The 19,644-nt window shown below is 44.8% G+C and overlaps 1 protein-coding gene across 3 annotated transcripts in view; it reads right to left on the bottom strand.

Annotated features, from left to right (window-relative positions):
• Positions 1-18,998, bottom strand: part of SH3D19 (SH3 domain containing 19) — a 201,254-nt gene extending 182,256 nt beyond the window's left edge. The window contains exon 1 of one of the 3 annotated variants that reach the window (XM_069556718.1): positions 18,449-18,998. In XM_069556718.1, the coding sequence (XP_069412819.1) occupies positions 18,449-18,560 (112 nt within the window). In that variant the 5' untranslated portion in view covers positions 18,561-18,998. The remainder of the gene's footprint in view (positions 1-18,448) is intronic. The other 2 variants (XM_069556723.1, XM_069556719.1) reach the window with 2 other exon arrangements.
• Positions 18,999-19,644: the final 646 nt, after the last annotated feature.

Below are 19,644 nucleotides of genomic sequence, written 5' to 3'. Positions count from 1 at the left end.
TTAGTTGCTTTTTAAATCCATCCTTGAGTGCCATCAGTGAAAATGGCAGAGTAAAGAACTTCAAGATTCTGTTCTCCAGAAAAGCACTGGAAAACTGGAAACTGGAAAATGGAAACTGGCAGAATCACCTTTTTTTGAACTCTATAAACTAACCAAAAGTTTGCAGCAACCACTTGATGCATTTAAGTACAATGAAACAGTCAAGAAAAACAAGGTGAGTTTTAGCTGGAGTAGCAAGCTTTGTGGCATTTTAACCAACCCTGGTCTCATCCCCCATTCTCCAGCTCAGCAGTAGCCTTGAAAATAATAACCTGTCTACCTAGTACCAGTACTAGTACCAGAGGGAGCAGAAAAGACTTCATTCGCAAAGAATTGTAAGAATTTGCTCTGACTTGTCTAGTGGCACCTCAGAAGGCCAGCACAAAATACTTGTCTTTACCTTGCCTAACTCAAAACTCTCCAAACCCTGAAAAGTGGCTAGCCAGAGAAAGCTTATTGAAATCATTTACAGACAAATAAATATATTAGTTGCTGCTGCATGAGTCAATGGATAATAGTTGGGGCAAACAACAGACTAACCAAAGAAACTGGGAGGAAAGGCTAGAGGATGAGATGCTTTGGGGAATAAGGGCTTTGAAAAGCTCCCACATATTCCTGGGAATCTGAAAGTCTGTGTGCATTCTCAGGATGGGTTCAAGCTCAGAAAGGATCTGAGATGGCCCTAAGCTCTCATCTGTGACTGACCTACAAGCTCTGCACAAGTAGAAAGTGAAGGCTAAGGTGAATTGTACACTACTTGGCTGAGTATTGAAGGTATGCTGTGATACACACACAGAGCGCCCTGCGATGACTGGGAGGTTTTTGGGCGTTTTTTGTTGTTGTTCTAGGCATTTAAGGAAAACTGTCTAATCACTAGCTGTCCACTAAGCTAATGAAATTGAGACTTCAGTGTCACACATCACACAAAAATTATACACTTTACAAAATTAGTTCAGAAAAATTACCAGACAAGTGACAACAATTATAACAGCAATAATAAACCCTAGGGAGAAGAATCTGATTCTAGAGCTGTAATATTGTAATATTCAAAATGTCCAGCTTCCAACATAAAATTCTGAGGCACATGCACAGAAAAAAACTGATCAACATAAACAGTTCTGTGAGAGCCCAGATACTGGACTCACTCGAGTTTCCCTGGTGGCTCAGGCCTGCAGTGTGGAAAACCTGGGTTTGATCCCTGGGTTGGGAAGATCCCCTGGAGGAGGGCATGGCAACCCACTGCAGGATTCTTGCCTGGAGAATCCCCATGGACAGAGGAGCCTGGCGGGCTAGAGTCCATGGGGCCACAGAGAGTCAGACACGACTGAGCAACTAAGCACAGCACAGACAAAGACTTTAAATCAACTATTTTCAGGAAGATCAAAGAGCTACAGACACTGCTAACAGAATGGAAAAGTAAACGGCAGACCAGGAGAAATATTTTCGTATCTTACATCCAGCAAAATAGCTGAATGCAAAGTATCTAAAGAACTCTACAATTTCACCATATGGAAACAAACAAACTAATTTTAAAGTGGGCAAAGATTTGACATTCTTCACCAAAGATGATACAATGGATGGCAATTAACCACATGAAACGATGTTCAACATCACTACACATTAAGGAAATTCAAATTAAAGCCACAAGAAAATATCACTACACATGCATCAAACAAAAAGCCTAAAAGACTAAAACAAAAGCCAAAGCAAAAAACCTGACAATACCAAAGGCTGATCAGAATGTAGAGCAACTCGAACTCTTATCCATTGCTGATGATAATGCAAAATGGTTTGACACAACTCTGAAAACACTTTGGTAGTTTCTTATAAAGTTAAGCATACACTTACCATATGACCCATCAAAACAATGTCCAGGTACTTAAAACTAGAGAAATAAAAACTTGTGTTTATGCAAAAACCTGTATGTTTAGAGCAGCTTATTCACAAACACCAAAACCTGAAAATCACCTAAGTATCCTGAACAAAACTGTGGTGCATTCATAGAATACTGAATACTGAATAGCAGCAAAATGGAACAAACTATTGACACATGGAACAACATGAATTAATCTCCACACTGTGCAGGATGAAATGACTCCATTAAAAGGCAAAATTACAAAGACATGGAACAGATCAGGAGTTACAGGGTATAGGGAAGATTTGACTGCAACAGGAAGCACAGGAGTTTCAAGGTGATGAAACTTCTGTATTCTGACTATGGAGGTGATTACATGTGTGTAATCATACAATTGTATTACATACAATAAAGGTGATTACCTTTATTAAAGCTCACAAAACTATGTACCCAAAAGAAGTCAACCTTATGTGTGTAAATTTATGTACGTAAATTTAAAAATTAAAGGAGAAAAAAGACTGCAGGAGTTCAAATTCCAGCTCTACTTCTCTCTGCCTCATTGTTCTCATCTTGAAAACAACCTAACTTTCTGTGTTACAGGAGTTCCTGGCATACTTTACACACCAAATTAGTTACTGATTGATCAATAAAATGTTTTGTTCAGACATGCTAAAAAGTTGGTACTTTAAAAAACCTACTTAAACCTCGTTTTCAATGACAAAAGCAAAGAAAGACTATTGCGCTTAAAACCCCTAATTTTTCATTACCTTTATTAAACATTCATCAGAAACCTATGAGGTGATCAGTACCAAATTATGTTCCTCAAGGTTTACACAATTCATGCGCTCAAGAAGATACTGAAAGGTTTGTTCCCAGTGCTAGGTGAATACTCTCCACACTGCTTAACAGGAAAAGCAAACAGGCTCTAATTAAGATTTAATACTCAACCTTGTGTATCATTTGCCCTCTCCAGGGGAAGGTATCAACCGGAAGCTTCTTTTCCCAAGTCAGGACAGGTCAGCATCCTTGGACTTGGCCCTCGCTGCGCTGCCTACATCCCGTCCATCATCAGCTGGTCCGTCCCTCCTCAGACACATCCTTACCATCCAACCTCCTCCCATTCCACGGATAAGGGGTTTGGAGCTTTTTAAGAGGCAGCAGCTGCTGTAACAGCGACTCCCATCTTCCCAGTGTCTCCCTCTTTACCTGAAAAGCGGCCTCCTTTCCTTGGCCAAATATCCAAATCCACACTCGACCTCTCAGAGCAGAGGTGACTGGGACCCTGGGTGGCGGCGCTTTGGGGCGGAAGGGGCGGCTCACCTCCCAGAAAAGCAACCACCGCCGCGGGGCCATGGGGGCCCTCAAGGGAGGCCGTCAGGAAGGACCCTGATGGCTGAGCTTCGTATCCACTTCAGCCCAGAGCCTGGCGCCAGCCGTACTGATGACACCAAGCGGCAAACATATCCTCATCGCTACTAAAAACGCAACAAGAAAACTTCTTGCGGTCTTGGAACGTGCTGTTTCAGTGAGGCACTCGTGGAGTATAAAACTCCCTCACCATTGCGGTGTACACAGGATCCGGGTTAGAATAAAATATAATCAAATGAACAATAAAGACAACCTTAAATCGTTAAAACCATTTTCTATTTGTGTTCTATTTGACATGCATTGAACATGTGTGCCAGGCACCCTTGTGGTTTACGAGACTGTAACAATGAACAAAATACATCTTTCCCCATGCTACTCAGTAACGAAAGGGTGTTCAAGTCATGCATGGAATCTACCGGTTTTGCCTTCTCACCCTCATAACTAACCTCAGAATGCACCCCAAGCCCAAAGTCTCATGTGACAATGATACTGAACAATGCAAGTCTAACTGTCCAACACTCTGAGGCCAAATAACACAAACACTGGAGTCTGGAACAGAGAAAGGTTCACACAAGAAGATGGGTGGCTCACGCCCTAAGAACCCCAAAGTCACTGAAAGCTTTCATCTCCAAGGTAGCCAGGCGCCCAATCTACTGGCCCTCAGGTTCCTTAAGCCACCCAAAAACAGGTCCCATAGATTGTGACCCAGGCAAACTGCCAGTGCTTTTAGGTCGCGTTGACAGGGGTAGTGGAGAGGCTCACCGCGGCCTCTAGGGCTGGGCCGAGCGAGTTGGTAGCCGCAGTCAGGGCTCTGAGCCCTGCAGGACACAACGCTAAGCCCATTCTGGGCCCCCCGCTCACCCGCTGGCCCACGGCCGGGTCAGATGGAGGGCCTCAGGGAGAAGGCCGGGATCCGTCTCTCACCTCACTCTCCACCTCACCACCACCACTCCACCGTTGTCTAGTTCCCCTCACTAACCGTAGCTCCTTAACGGCAGGCTGCTTGTAGGCAGGACCCGCTGCTGTGCTGTCCAGTGGCGGAGCAGGACCCTACTGGGGGCTCCCTGACAGTTGGGTGCTGGTGGGCGGGGCCTGGTGAGGCACTCACCAATGGCAGAGCAGGACTCACTGCCTGGTAACAGGGCACCAAGTAGTAACGGGCAGCAGTAGCTGCTGGGCAGGGCTGAACTCGCTGTGCTGTTACAACCGAAGCAGCTGCAGGTGTCTGCTTTTGTCAGAGGTAATTCTCAACTCTCACATGCAGGTGGCCAGGTGAGTACCACAAGACCCTACCATCCTCCTCCTTAAAGGTACCTATCTGTACTGTGTCATTAGCTTCTGCCCCAAGGGGACGCTCTGTGCAGGACCCTAGCTGGACAACCTACTTAGAGGCTCTTCCTTGGGGAGGCTGACTACAACAAAAACAAGAGTCATTTATTCAATAAGTTTAGAGCTATGGATGGAGAAGGCAATGGCACCCCACTCCAGTCTCTTGCCTGGAAAAATCCCATGAACGGAGGAGCCTGGTAGGCTGCAGTCCATGGAGTCGCTAAGAGTCGGACACGACTGTGTGACTTCACTTTCACTTTTCACTTTCATGCATTGGAGAAGGAAATGGCCACCCACTCTGGTGTTCTTGCCTGGAGACTCCCAGGGACAGGGGAGCCTGGTGGGCTGCTGTCTATGAGGTCGCACAGAGTCGGACACGACTGAAGAGACTTAGCAGAGCTATGGAAAGAAACAGAGGTAAACTGAGTCACCAAAATGATGACCGTGGTGACAGCAACATAAGGAATAACAATCTTCCCAACTTACAAAGGAATGTTCTCTGGGGAAACTATTTGCCGTGTTTCCAAATAACTTTTTGCTATATTTCCAAATGACTTCTGATGCTACTTCCTGTCTTCCAACTTACTCAGTTCAGTTCAGTCGCTCAGTCGTGTCCGACTCTTTGTGACCCCATGAATCGCAGCGCGCCAGGCCTCCCTGTCCATCACCAAGTCCTGGAGTTCACTCAGACTCACGTCCATCGAATCAGTGATGCCATCCAGCCATCTCATCCTCTGTCGTCCCCTTCTCCTCCTGCCCCCAATCCCTCCCAGCATCAGAATCTTTTCCAATGAGTCAACTCTTCGCATGAGGTGGCCCAAGTACTGGAGTTTCAGCTTTAGCATCAGTCCTTCCAAAGAAATCCCAGGGCTGATCTCCTTCAGAATGGACTGGTTGGATCTCCTTGCAGTCCAAGGGACTCTCAAGAGTCTTCTCCAACTCCACAGTTCAAAAGCATCAATTCTTCGGCGCTCAGCCTTCTTCACAGTCCAACTTTCACATCCATACATGACCACTGGAAAACCCATAGCCTTGACTAGACGGACCTTAGTCAGCAAAGTAATGTCTCTGCTTTTCAATATGCTATCTAGGTTGGTCATAACTTTTCTTCCAAGGAGTAAGCGTCTTTTAATTTCATGGCTGTAATCACCATCTGCAGTGATTTTGGAGCCCCCAAAAATAAAGTCTGACACTGTTTCCACTGTTTCCCCATCTATTTCCCATGAAGTGAGGGGACCGGATGCCATGACCTTCGTTTTCTGAATGTTGAGCTTTAAGCCAACTTTTTCACTCTCCACTTTCACTTTCATCAAGAGGCTTTTTAGTTCCTCTTCACTTACTGGTATATCCTTATAATAAGCCTCCCATTAACCTCCCATCTGAGGTTAGCAGAACAGGCCACTATTTCTTACAATCTGAAAGGACATAACTATCACACACATTACTTCCCAGTTACTTCAATGATGGGCCCTTACAACATTCTTTATGTGGAGTCTTCTTGCTGCTGCTGATGCTAAGTCTCTTCAGACGTGTCCGACTCTATGAGACCCTATGGACAGCAGCCCTCCAGGCTCCTCTGTCCACAGGATTCTCTAGGCAAGAATACTGGAGTGGGTTGCCCTTTCCTTCTCCAGGAGTCTTCTTAAGCTATAGATAACACAAAGCGTTAGTCACTCAGTTGTGCCTGACTCTTTATGACCCCATGGACTGTAGTCTGCCAGGCTCCTCTGTCAATGGAATTCTCCAGGCAAGAATACTGGAGTAGGTAGCCATTCCCTTCTCCAGGGGATCTCCTGCATTACAGGCAGATTCTTTACCATCTGAGTCACCAGGGAAGCCCCATGGATAACATAGGGACTGTACCTAGCCAATGTATAAAATGCAGGGTAGATTCCACTTATTGTTTGACTGAAAGGCAACACAACATAAATTACTTACGAGGGAAACACATTACAGGGACTTCCTTGGTGCTCCATTGGCTAAGACTCCAGGCAGGGGGCCCAGGTTCAATCCCTGGTCAGGGAATTAGATCCACAGACCCAAACTAAGAGTTCACATGCCACAACTAAACAAATAAATTTTTGTTTTAAATTACAGTTCAGGGCTTCCCTGGTGGTCTAGTGGTTAAAAACCCATGTTGCAATTCAGGGGACTGGTTGGATCCCTGGTCTGGGAAAATCCCACATTTCGTGGGGCAACAAAGCCCACATCCCACAACTACTGAGCCTGTGCTCTAGAACCCAACAACTGCAACTACTAAGCCCACGTGCCAGAACTATGGAAGCCTGCACACCCTAGAGCTTGTGCTTCAGAACAAGAGAAGCCACTGCAATGAGAAGTCCAAGCACTGCGCCTGCTCGCCACAATCAGAGAGAACCGCGTGCAGCAAAGAAGGCCCAGCACAGCCAAAATCATAAACCAATTAATTAAATTCATTACTTAAAAAAATAATAATACATATTCAAAAACTTACAGTTTTTGAAAGCACAGTGAAACCACTCAACATCACATTTTTAAATAGGAGATGAAGCCAGTGAGTCTCACCTCACATAGAACTCTAAAACTCCAGCTCTCCAGCCATCCCGAAAGTACTTAATCAGGAAATCTGAGTGTAGGGTGAGCACACATCTTGTTGAAAACTCCTCAGTTAATTCCAATGCCCAGTCAGCACTGAGAATTCCAGTACTGAGGCAGAAGTAACTGAGGGCCTTGTTAATCAAAGTGTAACCCAGGCACCAGTAGCAGAAGCAGCATCTACAGTCTGTTAGAAAGGCAGAATCTCAGGCTCCACCCCGAACCTATGAAATCAAGATCGGCAGTTTTACAAGCTCTCCAGGGGATTTGTAGGCATATTAAAGTTTGAGAAGCACTGTTTAAAGTTTAAAGCATTGCTACAGAAGTGTAAGAAATACCATACCATGTTTTCAAGTTGAATACCTCAAGAAGAAAGGAAGAGGAATAGATCAGCATAAAAGATAAATGTTTGTGATATTAGGCATTTCCCATTACTAAGCCTCTAATTAAGAATATTATTCAAATATAAGTCTGCACATTTTAAAACTTGAACTACCACTCCTTATTCCAAATGAATTTAACTTACAAACCACACCTTCCACTGGCAAGAGTTATACCTCAACTGAGTAACGCAGATCGACCAGATAACTTGTTATCTCCATGGAGCTAGTGTGTTGAGGGACACTCCTCATGAGGAAGTAAAGGCACAAGGAGTGCGGTGACAAGGCAAAAAAGGATCTTTTACCTGGGCTAGATAACTTGTTATCTCCATGGAGCTAGTGTGTTGAGGGACACTCCTCATGAGGAAGTAAAGGCACAAGGAGTGCGGTGACAAGGCAAAAAAGGATCTTTTACCTGGGCAGCCCCAAGCTGAGTGAGGGGCCATCCAGATTTTTGTGAACACCTCTGTACTAGTTTCAGAGGACTCTTTGGAAATGGGGATATTTATTGCCAGCAAAAAGAATTCTCCATGTGTCGTGCAAACGTTTTCTTCTGTGCCCCTTGTTCTTGGCCGGCTCTCAGAGAAAAAGCATTTAGCTTTCTTCCAGTACAGCGATTCCTTGATTAATGTATCTTCAGGAAACAACACTCCAGCATGATGAAGGCAGCCATATTGGACACAAACTCTGAATCTTAAGCAGCAGCTCTGGCACACGCTACAGGCTCATCAGCGATGCCACTGCGACTCTGCTCCTATGCAGCGGAGGGACAAAACCACCTCCCATCACAGCTTCTGTTTGTTTGTGCCCTGAGCAGTATTAAACATGGCACTTGGCAAAATGACAAAATCAGAAAACTGTTTTCAGATTCTAGAGGTTTCCTTTTCAATCCCACTAAACAAGGATGACCGTGACCCTCTTCAAGCAATGTACATCACACATGAGAACCTGACATTTATAGGCATTTTTCCCATAGTAAACTTGTAGAGCAGTTAGAGAATAAATAATTCCCATTCAAAAGATGCAAAAGGGAAGGACATCTAAGTTATTTGTCCAAGGTCACATTATAATAAAGCACAAAATAGCAGCAAGAACCTAGGTATCCTAAGGTAACCTCATGGTAACCAAATTAGCCCGGTGATAAGGAGGGAGAAACAAGATCAAGTCAGAAGTTTCATCAGCCAGGAATTGGATTCAACTGCTAATTATAAGGACTTAAGATAACAATTGTTTCCCAGGTGGTATCAGTGGTAAAGAATCCACCTGTCGATGCAGAAGATGAAAGAAACATGGGTTCAATCCCTGGGTCAGGAAGATCCCCTAGAATAGGACATGGCAAGCCACTCCAGTGTTCTTGCCTGGAGAATCCCATGGACAAAGGAGCCTGGCGAGCTCCAGTCTCTGGGATGGCAAAGAGTCAGCTGAGCACACATGAACACATGCACGGCAGCAGAGGCTTAAATAAGACAGTTTTTCTTAAATAAAGGAGAAGCAGGCAATCAAAAGCTCACATGATGACTTTATTAACATCGGGAACTGAGAGTCCATGTATTTTTCTGCTCCACTGTTCTCAGTGTGTGGCTTCCATCCTCAAGGTGCCCTCATGACTCAGGATGGCTGCTGAACCACACACACCTTGTTCCTGATAGGAGGGGGATAGAAGGGGATATGGGCGAAAGGATATTCTGTACACTTGAGTCCCCTTTAGAGAATTTTCCAAGAAGCCCCACTCAACAACTTCTACTTGCCTCTCCTTAGCAGGCTGGGTGAAGCAGTTTCATAGGTGGGTACTCTGCCACAGTCCGTCATACAGGGTTCCACTGACTAAGGAAGGTGGGAATGGATACTGGGGAGGCAACTAGGGATCTGCACAGAATCCTACCTACTCCATTGCTTTCTAGCTGTGTGACCTGGAGTAGATTATTTACACTTAGAGGTAAATAGCCCCTTCAGCTTCTCATCTGCCAAAATGAAGGGAATCATCACACCTATCTCATAGGATTGGTATGAGGACTAACGGGAAAAAAACACACTTAAGACAATTAGAATACCACCTAGAAGCTGCACGATAAATATTAATTCATCGTTTGGTTATCCTAGTCCAGAGCTTTTCCAAATTCCTCTCATACTCTAACTTTCTCTCCATTTCCAAAACTGGAAAGGAATTCGTATTAGTGCTTGGCACCTGTGGATACACTAGTGTGAAGGAGTTTTAATCATAGGCCACCTCAAGCTGGATGTGCATTCCATGTCTTTCTTTTATAATTATGAAAGTGTGTGCCAGACATCAGGACACATCAGATTTTCTGGACAGAACTAGGGTGGAGGAATTGAGCTCACATTCCCCAAAAGGCAAGGTCTAAACACAGTCCCAATGGAGATTTTGGAGAGCCCAAAGAAACTAAAAAAGAATGATATCTCCTGTGCAGAATTCTACAAAACTTATGGAGATAATCTACCCCTGGGGAGGTGAAACAAAACTCTCACTCTAAGTGTGGCCTGCATAGTGACTTCCTTTAGTTCCTGTGATGTGAATGGAGGGGGTAGTGACCTTGGGGTAGAGAAAACTGACAAGCACTCCCTTGGTTAGGTGATCAAGGCCAGCACCAACAGTAATAAGTGATGTTAATATTATACCCTTAATGTGGAGAAAAGGGAACCCTCTTGTACTATCTGTAGGAATGTAGACTGATACAGCCATTATGGAGAACAGTATGGAGGTTCCTTAGAAAAACTAAACATAGAATTCCCATATGACCCAACAATCCCACTACTGGGCATATACCCTGAGGAAACCATAAATGAAAAAGACACATATACCCCAAATGTTCACTGCAGGACTATTTACAATAGCCAGAACATGGAAGCAACCTAGATGTCCCAGGACAGATGAACGGATAAAGAAAATGTGGTACAAATACACAGTGGAATATTACACAGCCACAAAAAGGAATGAAACTGGGTCATTTGTAGTGATGTGGATGGACTTAGAATCTGTCATACAGAGCGAAGTGAGAAAAAGAAAAACAAATATCATATATTAACATATATATATATATATATATGGTGTCTAGCGAAACGGTACAGATGAACCTATTTGCATGGCAGGGATAGAGATGCAGATACTGAGGGCAGACAGGTGCACACAGTGAGAGGAGAGGGGTTAAATGGAGAGCAGCACTGAACCTATATATATTACCCTCTGTAAAAGACAGCCCGTGAGAAGCTGCTGTACAGCAGTGAGCGCAGCTGGGTGCACGGGGATGACCTAGCTGGGTGGGATGGGGTGGTGGTGGAAGGGAGGGCCAGGAGGGCAGGGATGTATGTATATATATAGCGCCGACTCACTTTGCTGTACCTCAGAAGCTTTCACAACATTGTAAAGCAATTATACTCAAAAAAAAAAGAGAAAACTATACCCTTAATATGTGGTTAATATATAAGTCATGGGCTTCCCCGGTGACTCAGTGGTAAAAAAAAATCCGCCTGCCAATGCAGGAGATGCAAGAGACTCGGGTTTGATCCCTGGTCCAAGAAGATTCCCTGGAGTAGAAAATGGTTAACTCCAGTATTCTTGCCTGGAAAATTCTATGGACAGAGGAGCCTGGTGGGCTACAGTCCACGGGGATGCAGAGTTGGACACGACTGAGCACGCGCACGTGCGTGTACACACACACACACACAACTTTACCTCTCAAACACCCCAAACCCCAGACTAAACATGAGAACAGATCCCCGAAGAGCGACATTCTACAAAATATCTGACCAGTACTCCTTAACCCGGTCAAGGCCATCAAGAACAAGGAAAGTCTAAGACACTGCCACAGCCAAGAGGAGCCTGAAGAGATGTGACAACTATATGTAAGAGGACCATGCAAAGCAAGAATAAATTAGGTAAAAATTAAGGAGATGTTAATAAAGGGGAAATATGGGCGTGGGAGATAGGAACCTTCTGTCCTAGCTTCACAATTTTCCTGTAAATCTAAAACTATTTCCTGTAAATCTAAAACTATTCTAAAAAAAAAAGTTCACTTAAAAAAAGAAAACAGCCACTCCTCCAGGGTCGGCTGCTCTCATGTCTGGAGGGTGTACTATCTGTTGCCCATTTAATAAAGTTCTGCTTGCAAAAAAAGAAAAAACAGTGCTTTATTGCCTGTTCACTCCTCCCCAGCCATGCACCCATCCCCACCCAAAGGCAAGCCTAGAGCCCCTAAAGGTGAGACCCACAGAGGCTGAGGGACAGGAACTGACGTTCAGCCTTCATTCAAATGAGAGGGCCAGGCCTCCTTCCTTCCTTCCCATCACCCTGCTCTACACTCTGAAGCTGCTGCTGCTGCTGCTAAGTCACTTCAGTCGTGTCCGACTCTGTGCAGCCCCATGGACTGCAGCCTACCAGGCTCCTACCTCCATGGGATTTTCCGGGCAAGAGGACTGGAGTGGGATGCCATTGCCTTCTCCACACTCTGAAGCTGCTAGATATATATTTCCATCTTGTACTTAATGATAACATTTGCATCGTACAGTATTATAAATTCCCCCAGAATATACGCAAGAGAATTATAAATTTCCCCAGAACACATCTCACATCTTCCACTGATAAAGCGGAGTACCATCCCTCGATCAGTGAAGTACCCATCTTGAAAGACACAACGTAACCTAGCATGACAGCCCTTCTCCAGGTGAGGCATGTCTTGAGCCTGGTACCTTTGGCTTCTCCTTCATCAACAAATTACTTCACAAGGAGCCTACAGAAACACCCCTAGATGTGAACCTGCACATTGGCACGCTCCTGTAAACCAAGTCAGAAGTTCTTTTTCTGCTCATGTCCTAGAATCACAAAATGCAAAGTTGGAAGCCTCATCCTTTCAATTAATAAGGCAAAAACTCAGGCCCAGAAAGATGCTGTAAGTTGCTGGAGGCTAAAGCTAATTAACAGAGATCTGTGTACAGAGGATTAGACTCTTAAGTACCCTTGAATGTAGGGCTTCCCAGGTGGCACTGGTTGTAAAGAACCCGCCTGTCAATGCAGGAGATGTGAGAGATGTGGGATCAATCCCTCGGTCGGGAAGATCCCCTGAGGAGGGCATGGCAACCCACTCCAGTACTCTTGTCTGGAGAAGCCCACAGACAGAGGAACCTGGAGGACTACAGTCTACGGTGTCGCAAAAAGTCGAACACGACTGAAGCAAGCTAGCACACACACACCATTGAATGTAAAGGTGAAACGTTCTGAGGGGAGCCAGAGTTGCCCCCAGAATGTAGCATGCCAGTAAAGTTATAGAAGCCTTGGATGAATAGTGGCAAAGATTAAAAGAGAAAAAAAAGAATGAAGGCATGCACCCTGGTTAAAAATAGGATGTGGAGTCATCGACTTCCCTTTGATTTGTTTGAAATCACTTTAAACACAACGATTATGTCACAAGAGTGAGCTTTTCTTTTGTGACGAAGAAGAAAAGGTATTAATAAAAATCACGACAAGCCACATTAAAATAGCTTGTATGGCGCAAGGAATGTCAAGTGAAGAACTAGGCTCTGTCTTTGATGGTCTTGTAAGATTGATATATTTCAAAAAGACACATGAATTCCAAAGCAAAGCAAACACATTTGATTAGAAATGGTGAAGATGCAGGTTTACCTCCTTTTTCTTTGCCAACCTGGAACTACACAACTATTCCTAAATGAAGAAAAAAAATAGACTGGATAAAGTGTTAGATATTTTAACAATAACAAAATGATACATAAACACTAACAACATTATAGGCAGTATTTATTATGGGCCTAGCTGTGTTCTAAAGGTATTCCGTGTACTAATTCACTTAATCCTCAAACCCTATGCAATAGGTTTTATTAACATTCCCATTTGACAAGTAAAGAATGGATACACACAGGCAGGTTAGATAACCTGTCCAAGGTCACACAGTAAGAGGTTGAGTCAAGAAATAAACTAAGACAGTCTGATTCTCTTATGCTAACCTCCATTTCATAGTTACCATGAACTACTTGATCCTACTTATTTCTTTAAGGTATATTAGTCTTAATTTCCCTAATTCTATGACATGTTCTTTAAAAGCAGGGAGCCTATTTTATATATTTCTCTGTATTCCCTATATTTTCTACACATTTTGCATAATTTTGTTGACAGGATAACTAGATGTTCTTAAAGAATTTGGTGAGTAGAGACTTTTTAAATAGCGTGTCCATATATCTATAGTTTCTGTGAGATTTATAATAACTTTCTCAAAAGAAATTAGATAACTTCGGAAATCTAATAACAAAAAGCGTAAGCTAGTGGCCCAGAAGAATTCATGTAGTTTTCAGAATGATACAACTAATTAGGCACAGCCACACACTCTGGGCCGTCTGACCTGACATGTTGTATGAATCAAATAAACAATGGTTCATGACTTGAAACACCCAATAGAGTAACTGAGCTGCAGCTATATATCTAGCTGTGTTCTTTTTAGATTAAGGTGTTTTTTTTTTTTAAACACTTCCGAGTCTCAATTTACTCGTCTTTAAAATGGGAATAATAAAAATGTACCCTCTTCCTTCTCAGGTTGTTGTAACAATCAAGTTCCATGAGGCTGTGGAAGTCCTTCCTAAGTAGAAAAGCACCAGGTAAATGTAAAAAGTATTTCTAAAATATAACAAGCAACATCATGCAGGTATAAACATGTGGAGCATTCAAAGCAACTGACTTTTATTAGTAGCCAGCAGGATAGCTTGGGAAAACACAGATTTTTCAGGTCAAAAAGACCTGGATTCAAGTCCCCATACTGCCATTTACAGCTTGAAGGATCTTGGGCAAGTCACTTAAATATTTTTAAAATATTTCTGAGCCTCAATCTTTTCAGTTATAAAATGGAGAAGATAACACCTCCCTCACAGAAGACAACATGTAAGCAGCAGTTCATAGAGAACACAATGAGGTCTAATCGTGACCTCATCTTAAAAATATCAGTTATTCTACTCAGAACACATGGGAGAAATTATATCTGTCCTTCCCGAGTTTACCATAATCACATCAAACACAGAGTAAATTTATTTAATATTTATTAAGCCCTATCAAATGCCAGCAGTAAAGAATCCTCCTGCAATACAGGAGACACATAAGACATGGGTTCAATCCCAAGGTCAGGCAGATCCCCTGGAGGAGGAAATGGCAATCCACTCCAGTATTCCTGCCTGGGAAATCCTATGGACAGAGGAGCCTGGCCAGCTACAGTCCACAGGGTCCCAAAGAGTCGGACACACAACTGAGCACACAAAATTAAATGCCTACCACTCCTCGGAATGTTGTACTCCCTGCCCTTTGGAACGACTTCGCTTTTACTTTTCACTTTCATGCAGTGGAGGAGGAAATGGCAACCCACTCCAGTGTTCCTGCCTGGAGAGTCCCAGGGACGGGGGAGCCTGGTGGGCTGCCATCTATGGGGTCACACAGAGTCGGACACGACTTAAGCAACTTAGCAGCAGCAGCAGCAGCAGCCACCCTTTGGAGAAACAATATAAAAATGCTGTCAGGTCACTCAGAGTTCTCAGACCCATTTGAGATTCTGACGAAAGCTATGGCATCTGTCCCCAAAGAAAGCTACAAAACTTTCAGTAGACAAAACAGAAGATATAGAGTATCTTCATGACCTTGGGGTAGAGAAAGCATTCTTAACAAAGGAGGACAGCGAGGAAAGGAGGGACACTTAACTATAAAGAAAAAGATTCATAAATCTACCTACACTAAAAATTACGAATTTCTACATCAAAATAAACCATGAACGAAAATTGTTTACATAAACTAGAGTGGAAGCACAATCTACAACACATGCAACCAATAGAAGCTGAGATTCCTGTGCAAGTAAAAAACTCCAACAAATCAATAAAAAATAATAAGCAAAAATGTGATATATGAATGCAAAGAAAGAAACTAGAGCTGCATGTAACAATATGGATACATCTTACAAACTTAACATGGAATGAAGAAAGCATGACACTCAAGAAGATGTACAGGATGATTTCACTCATGTGAAGTTGTCAAATAACTAAATAAATCATACTTAGTAAGGTAAAACTAAACAATATTGAATAGGGATGCACATATATATGCATATGCTTATATGCACGCATACACGTATAGGTAAAACTGCACAGGAAGGGGGAAAAAAGCGGTTCCCTCAAGGGGAAGGAAGACGTCATGACTAGGAGAGACCAAAGTTTGCTTCGGGAAATGATAATACCTGGGCACAGGCTATGAGAGTCTTACTTTATGATTTACAGGTTTTATATTTACAGGTTCTCCTGAATATACATTGCAAAGTTAAAAAATAAAAAGGCACTTCCACAACCACACCTATATAGTTAGTTAGCAGGGAGAGAAGGAATTCACAGACTCCCTCAAGTCCATACACCCTAAGTTTATGATCACCCTAAGTCAAGCTCTGTGAGATCAAAGAAAAATGGAAAAAATCCTTAGATTGTGAGGTGGTGGAGGAAGGAGAGAGGGGATGAGAAGAGGAAAGATGAAACAGTAGAAAGAGGGGACGGGAGACGCTCCTGGCTGCCCAGTGGGTAAGACTTCACCTTCCAACGCAGGGTGTATGGGTTAGACCCCTGGTCAGGGGGCTAAGAGCCCACACGGTTCACAGCCCCAAACCCCAAACATAAAACAGAAGCAATATTTTAACAAATTCAATGAAGACTTTACAAACGGTTCAGGTTAAGGGGGGTGGGGGGAGAAACATGAAGCCTCTAGGTCAGTTCCTACTCTCTCCCTTGGACAAACGTAACTAACAAATGCCCAAGCTTGGTAAGGAATGCAAAGGAGTCTGAAAAACACACAGGAAACTAATGAGGAGAAAGAGCACAGCTTGCAAAGAAATGTAAACTATTAAATAATGTGTCTCCAAAGAAAGAAGCCTGCTAAAACAGCCAGTTTAACCCTCTGCCCACTCCATAATATCTCTGTTCCTCACCCCTGAACCCAGGCAGGGTATATAAAATGTGAGAAACTGCAAACACCAATTTCTGAGTGAAAAAGAACACGTCACCTCACAGCAACAGATTATCAGGGAACCTAGAAAAGCTCCTGGTAGCCTTGGGAAATTAAAGAACTGGCAAAAACAAGTTACAAAATGCCATTCCCACCGGCCTTGGAATAAACACATATACTGCAACTAAATGATAAACATATACCTGTATCATATCTAGTATGACCTCGGTACGGCTCTTCACAGAACATATGTGAAGCTTTTTGCTGAAGATAAGAGGAGTCCAAGGAATGTTTAAATCAGTGGAAAACAGAAATATCTCTGAAGTTTTTCATTGTATTCTCCCATCAATTATTTACTCATATCCAGCAATCACCCAGTATTTCATTAGATCTGGGTTTATACTAAACAAAACTATCAAGACATTATCTTCCAAATGGTTGGTGTTTGTGTGGTTAGTCAAATGCCTTATTTTGATGGAAAGAATAATGGGCAAAAGGAATGATTTTTTTAAATTACAAAATATTTAATGCTTTTAATTAATTAATAACATGCAGTAATTTACATTGTACACAACATACTTTTCTAATTTTTCTCATATCAATTCATTGTTCATGAACTGCCTAGTCCTCAAATCTTATTGACATTAATAATCCCCACTAAGTATCAAATATTTAGATGGTAACACTCATTGCTAGAAAGAAGTCCAGAGCAAAGAATCTAGATTTCCTCAAAAAAAGTTCCAAAAGGAAAAATGGAATTTGACATTTGGACAACATGAGAAGACTCATCTTCCAAAACGAATGATTTTTAAGGATTCAAAATCCTACCAGGAGCATCAAATCAACCATTTCTTCACCTTCCACTCAAACTCTTTCCTTTCATCCCATTTTCTAGCCTCCATTTGTTCCCCAGAAACTCAGGATCTTCTTTCAATTCTCCAGCTTTCCTTGAGGGAGCCTTCAGGGAGCCATATAGAAAAGTTTCTCCATGGTTTACGGGAATCCTCAGTGTATTCCATTTTCTAAAGAGGCCTTAATGAATGCGCACATCGGAATCTTTCTCACGCCTCTATCTCCCTTTTATTGTCATCTCTTCCCTCTTGTTTTCAGATAACTGGCTTATCCAGTTGGAACCAAAGACCAAAGAATTTCCTCTCTATTATGTTTAAGTGAAAAGCTCCCCCGGAAAGTGAAGGGGTGTGGGTGTGCCCTTACTCACTCTTCCACTTCTGCGCCAAACCATTGATCCGTACCGCCTTTGTGCACCCAAAAACAAGATCACAAAAGCAGTTATATGCCCAGAAATGATTCTCGGTCCCAATGCATCATCACCTTTCAGAACGCTATACTCTGGACTGGGGAGAGGGGGAAGGAGGGAGACTGCGCGGGAGGCGGGGGGGCGAAGAGGGGGTGGTGTCACCAAGTAACTCTAAAGCAAGTCCTACAGAAACTAGGTGCACTTGGGCGATTGGGGGTTGGGAGGGCAGGCCCAGGTCCGAAGTTCAACAGGCACCGAAACCCAAACCCGACTGGACTATTAGCACGTGCTTAGACTCGGTTGCGACAGCCTGGCAAACCTATCGGGAGGGGGCATTCTTCACCGGCCTCTGACTCATCCAGAGATAAGGCAGCCGCAAGTTCCAAGCCAGCAGCTCCTGGATTTAGTCTGCACGGAAAATATGTAGTTTCGGCTCCAGGGCCCCTAACAGGTAGAGATAATCTTGAATTTCCTGGGGCTCGGCCCCAAAGTGAGGATGGGAATTGAAGGAAAGCCACTCTCCCTCCGGCTCGCCTCCCAGAGTTGAAGGTGCGGATCCCCTCCGCGCGGGCGAGGGAGCCGCCGGCGTCCGGAGCAGGGCGTGCGCGGCCCCGGGTCCCCGGCGCCCCCGTCCCTCCTCTCGCGCTGCCCGAGCCCCTCACCTGCGGCCGGGTGGCCGGAGAGCACGCGGCCCCGGGCGCGGCGCGGGGCCCCGAGCTCGCGGCGCTCGCGCAGCTCGTCGTCCTCGTCCTCCCGCCGCCGGCCCTCAGCCATGGACTAGCCGCGCGGGCCCGCGCGCCGGCCGCCAGCCCCGGCGCCCCGCGCCCGCAGCCTCGGGCCTGGGAGGCGCCCCCGCGGAGCGGCGGCGTCGGAAGCGGCTGCCTCGTCGGCTCCACCTGCAGCCCGCGGGGGAGCGGCCGGGCGCGGGCCGAGCCGGCTTCCCCGCCTCCTCGCGCGCCCCGGCGGCCTCCTCCTCCGGGCTCCGGCTCTCCCGCTCCCTTCCCCGCCCCGCGGATCGGAGCCGGGATCGGGCGGGGTCTGGCGGGGCCTCGCCTCCTCGGGGAGGGGTTACCGGCCGCCGAGCCGCCCCGCTGCCGCACACGCTGGGAGCGCCCGCGCCACCAAAACAGACGGGTACCAAATAAACAAACGGGATAGGAAAGGGGGAAAGAGGAGGTGGCCTGGCTTCTTCCTGCCCTTTCACAATATTCCGGTGTCAACAGGAAACCCATTTGCTTGACACTTAAACAAAAGGAGGAGGAGGAACCTGCCCAGAGTTGAGTTGGAGAGATGGGCCAGCTGGAGCATGTGAACTTAGAAACGAACTTGGGAGTTTGGTGGCGCCTCTGCGTTGCCCCGGTTTTTTCCTTTCCCTCTCTTCTCGCCCTTTTAAATCCAACCTCTGGGCAGAGCATACAGGATTTTTAACGCTGTGAAGCCAGTCTGCTGCTGCTAAGTCGCTTCAGTCGTGTCTGACTCTGTGCGACCCCATAGACGGCAGCCCACCAGGCTCCCCCGTCCCTGGGATTCTCCAGGCAGGAACGCTGGAGTGGGTTGCCATTTCCTTCTCCAATGCCTAAAAGTGAAAGTGAAGTCGCTCAGTCGCGTCCGACTCCTAGCGACCCCATGGACTGCAGCCCACCAGGCTCCTCCGTCCGTGGGATTTTCCAGGCAAGAGTACTGGAGTGGGGTGCCATTGCCTTCTCCGGTGAAGCCAGTCTATATGATACTATATGGTGGATACATGTCATTACACATTTGTCCAATCCCGCAGAATGTACAACGGGGAGAGTGAACTGTGACGTAAACCACAGACCTTAAGCGATTGTGATTATGATGTGTCAATGTGAACGCTGAC

This window comes from Ovis canadensis, chromosome 17 (genome assembly GCF_042477335.2).
Source record: "Ovis canadensis isolate MfBH-ARS-UI-01 breed Bighorn chromosome 17, ARS-UI_OviCan_v2, whole genome shotgun sequence".
NCBI lineage: Eukaryota > Metazoa > Chordata > Mammalia > Artiodactyla > Bovidae > Ovis > Ovis canadensis.
Note: the sequence above shows the minus strand (reverse complement) of the source record. Positions and strands in the feature narration are given on the sequence as shown.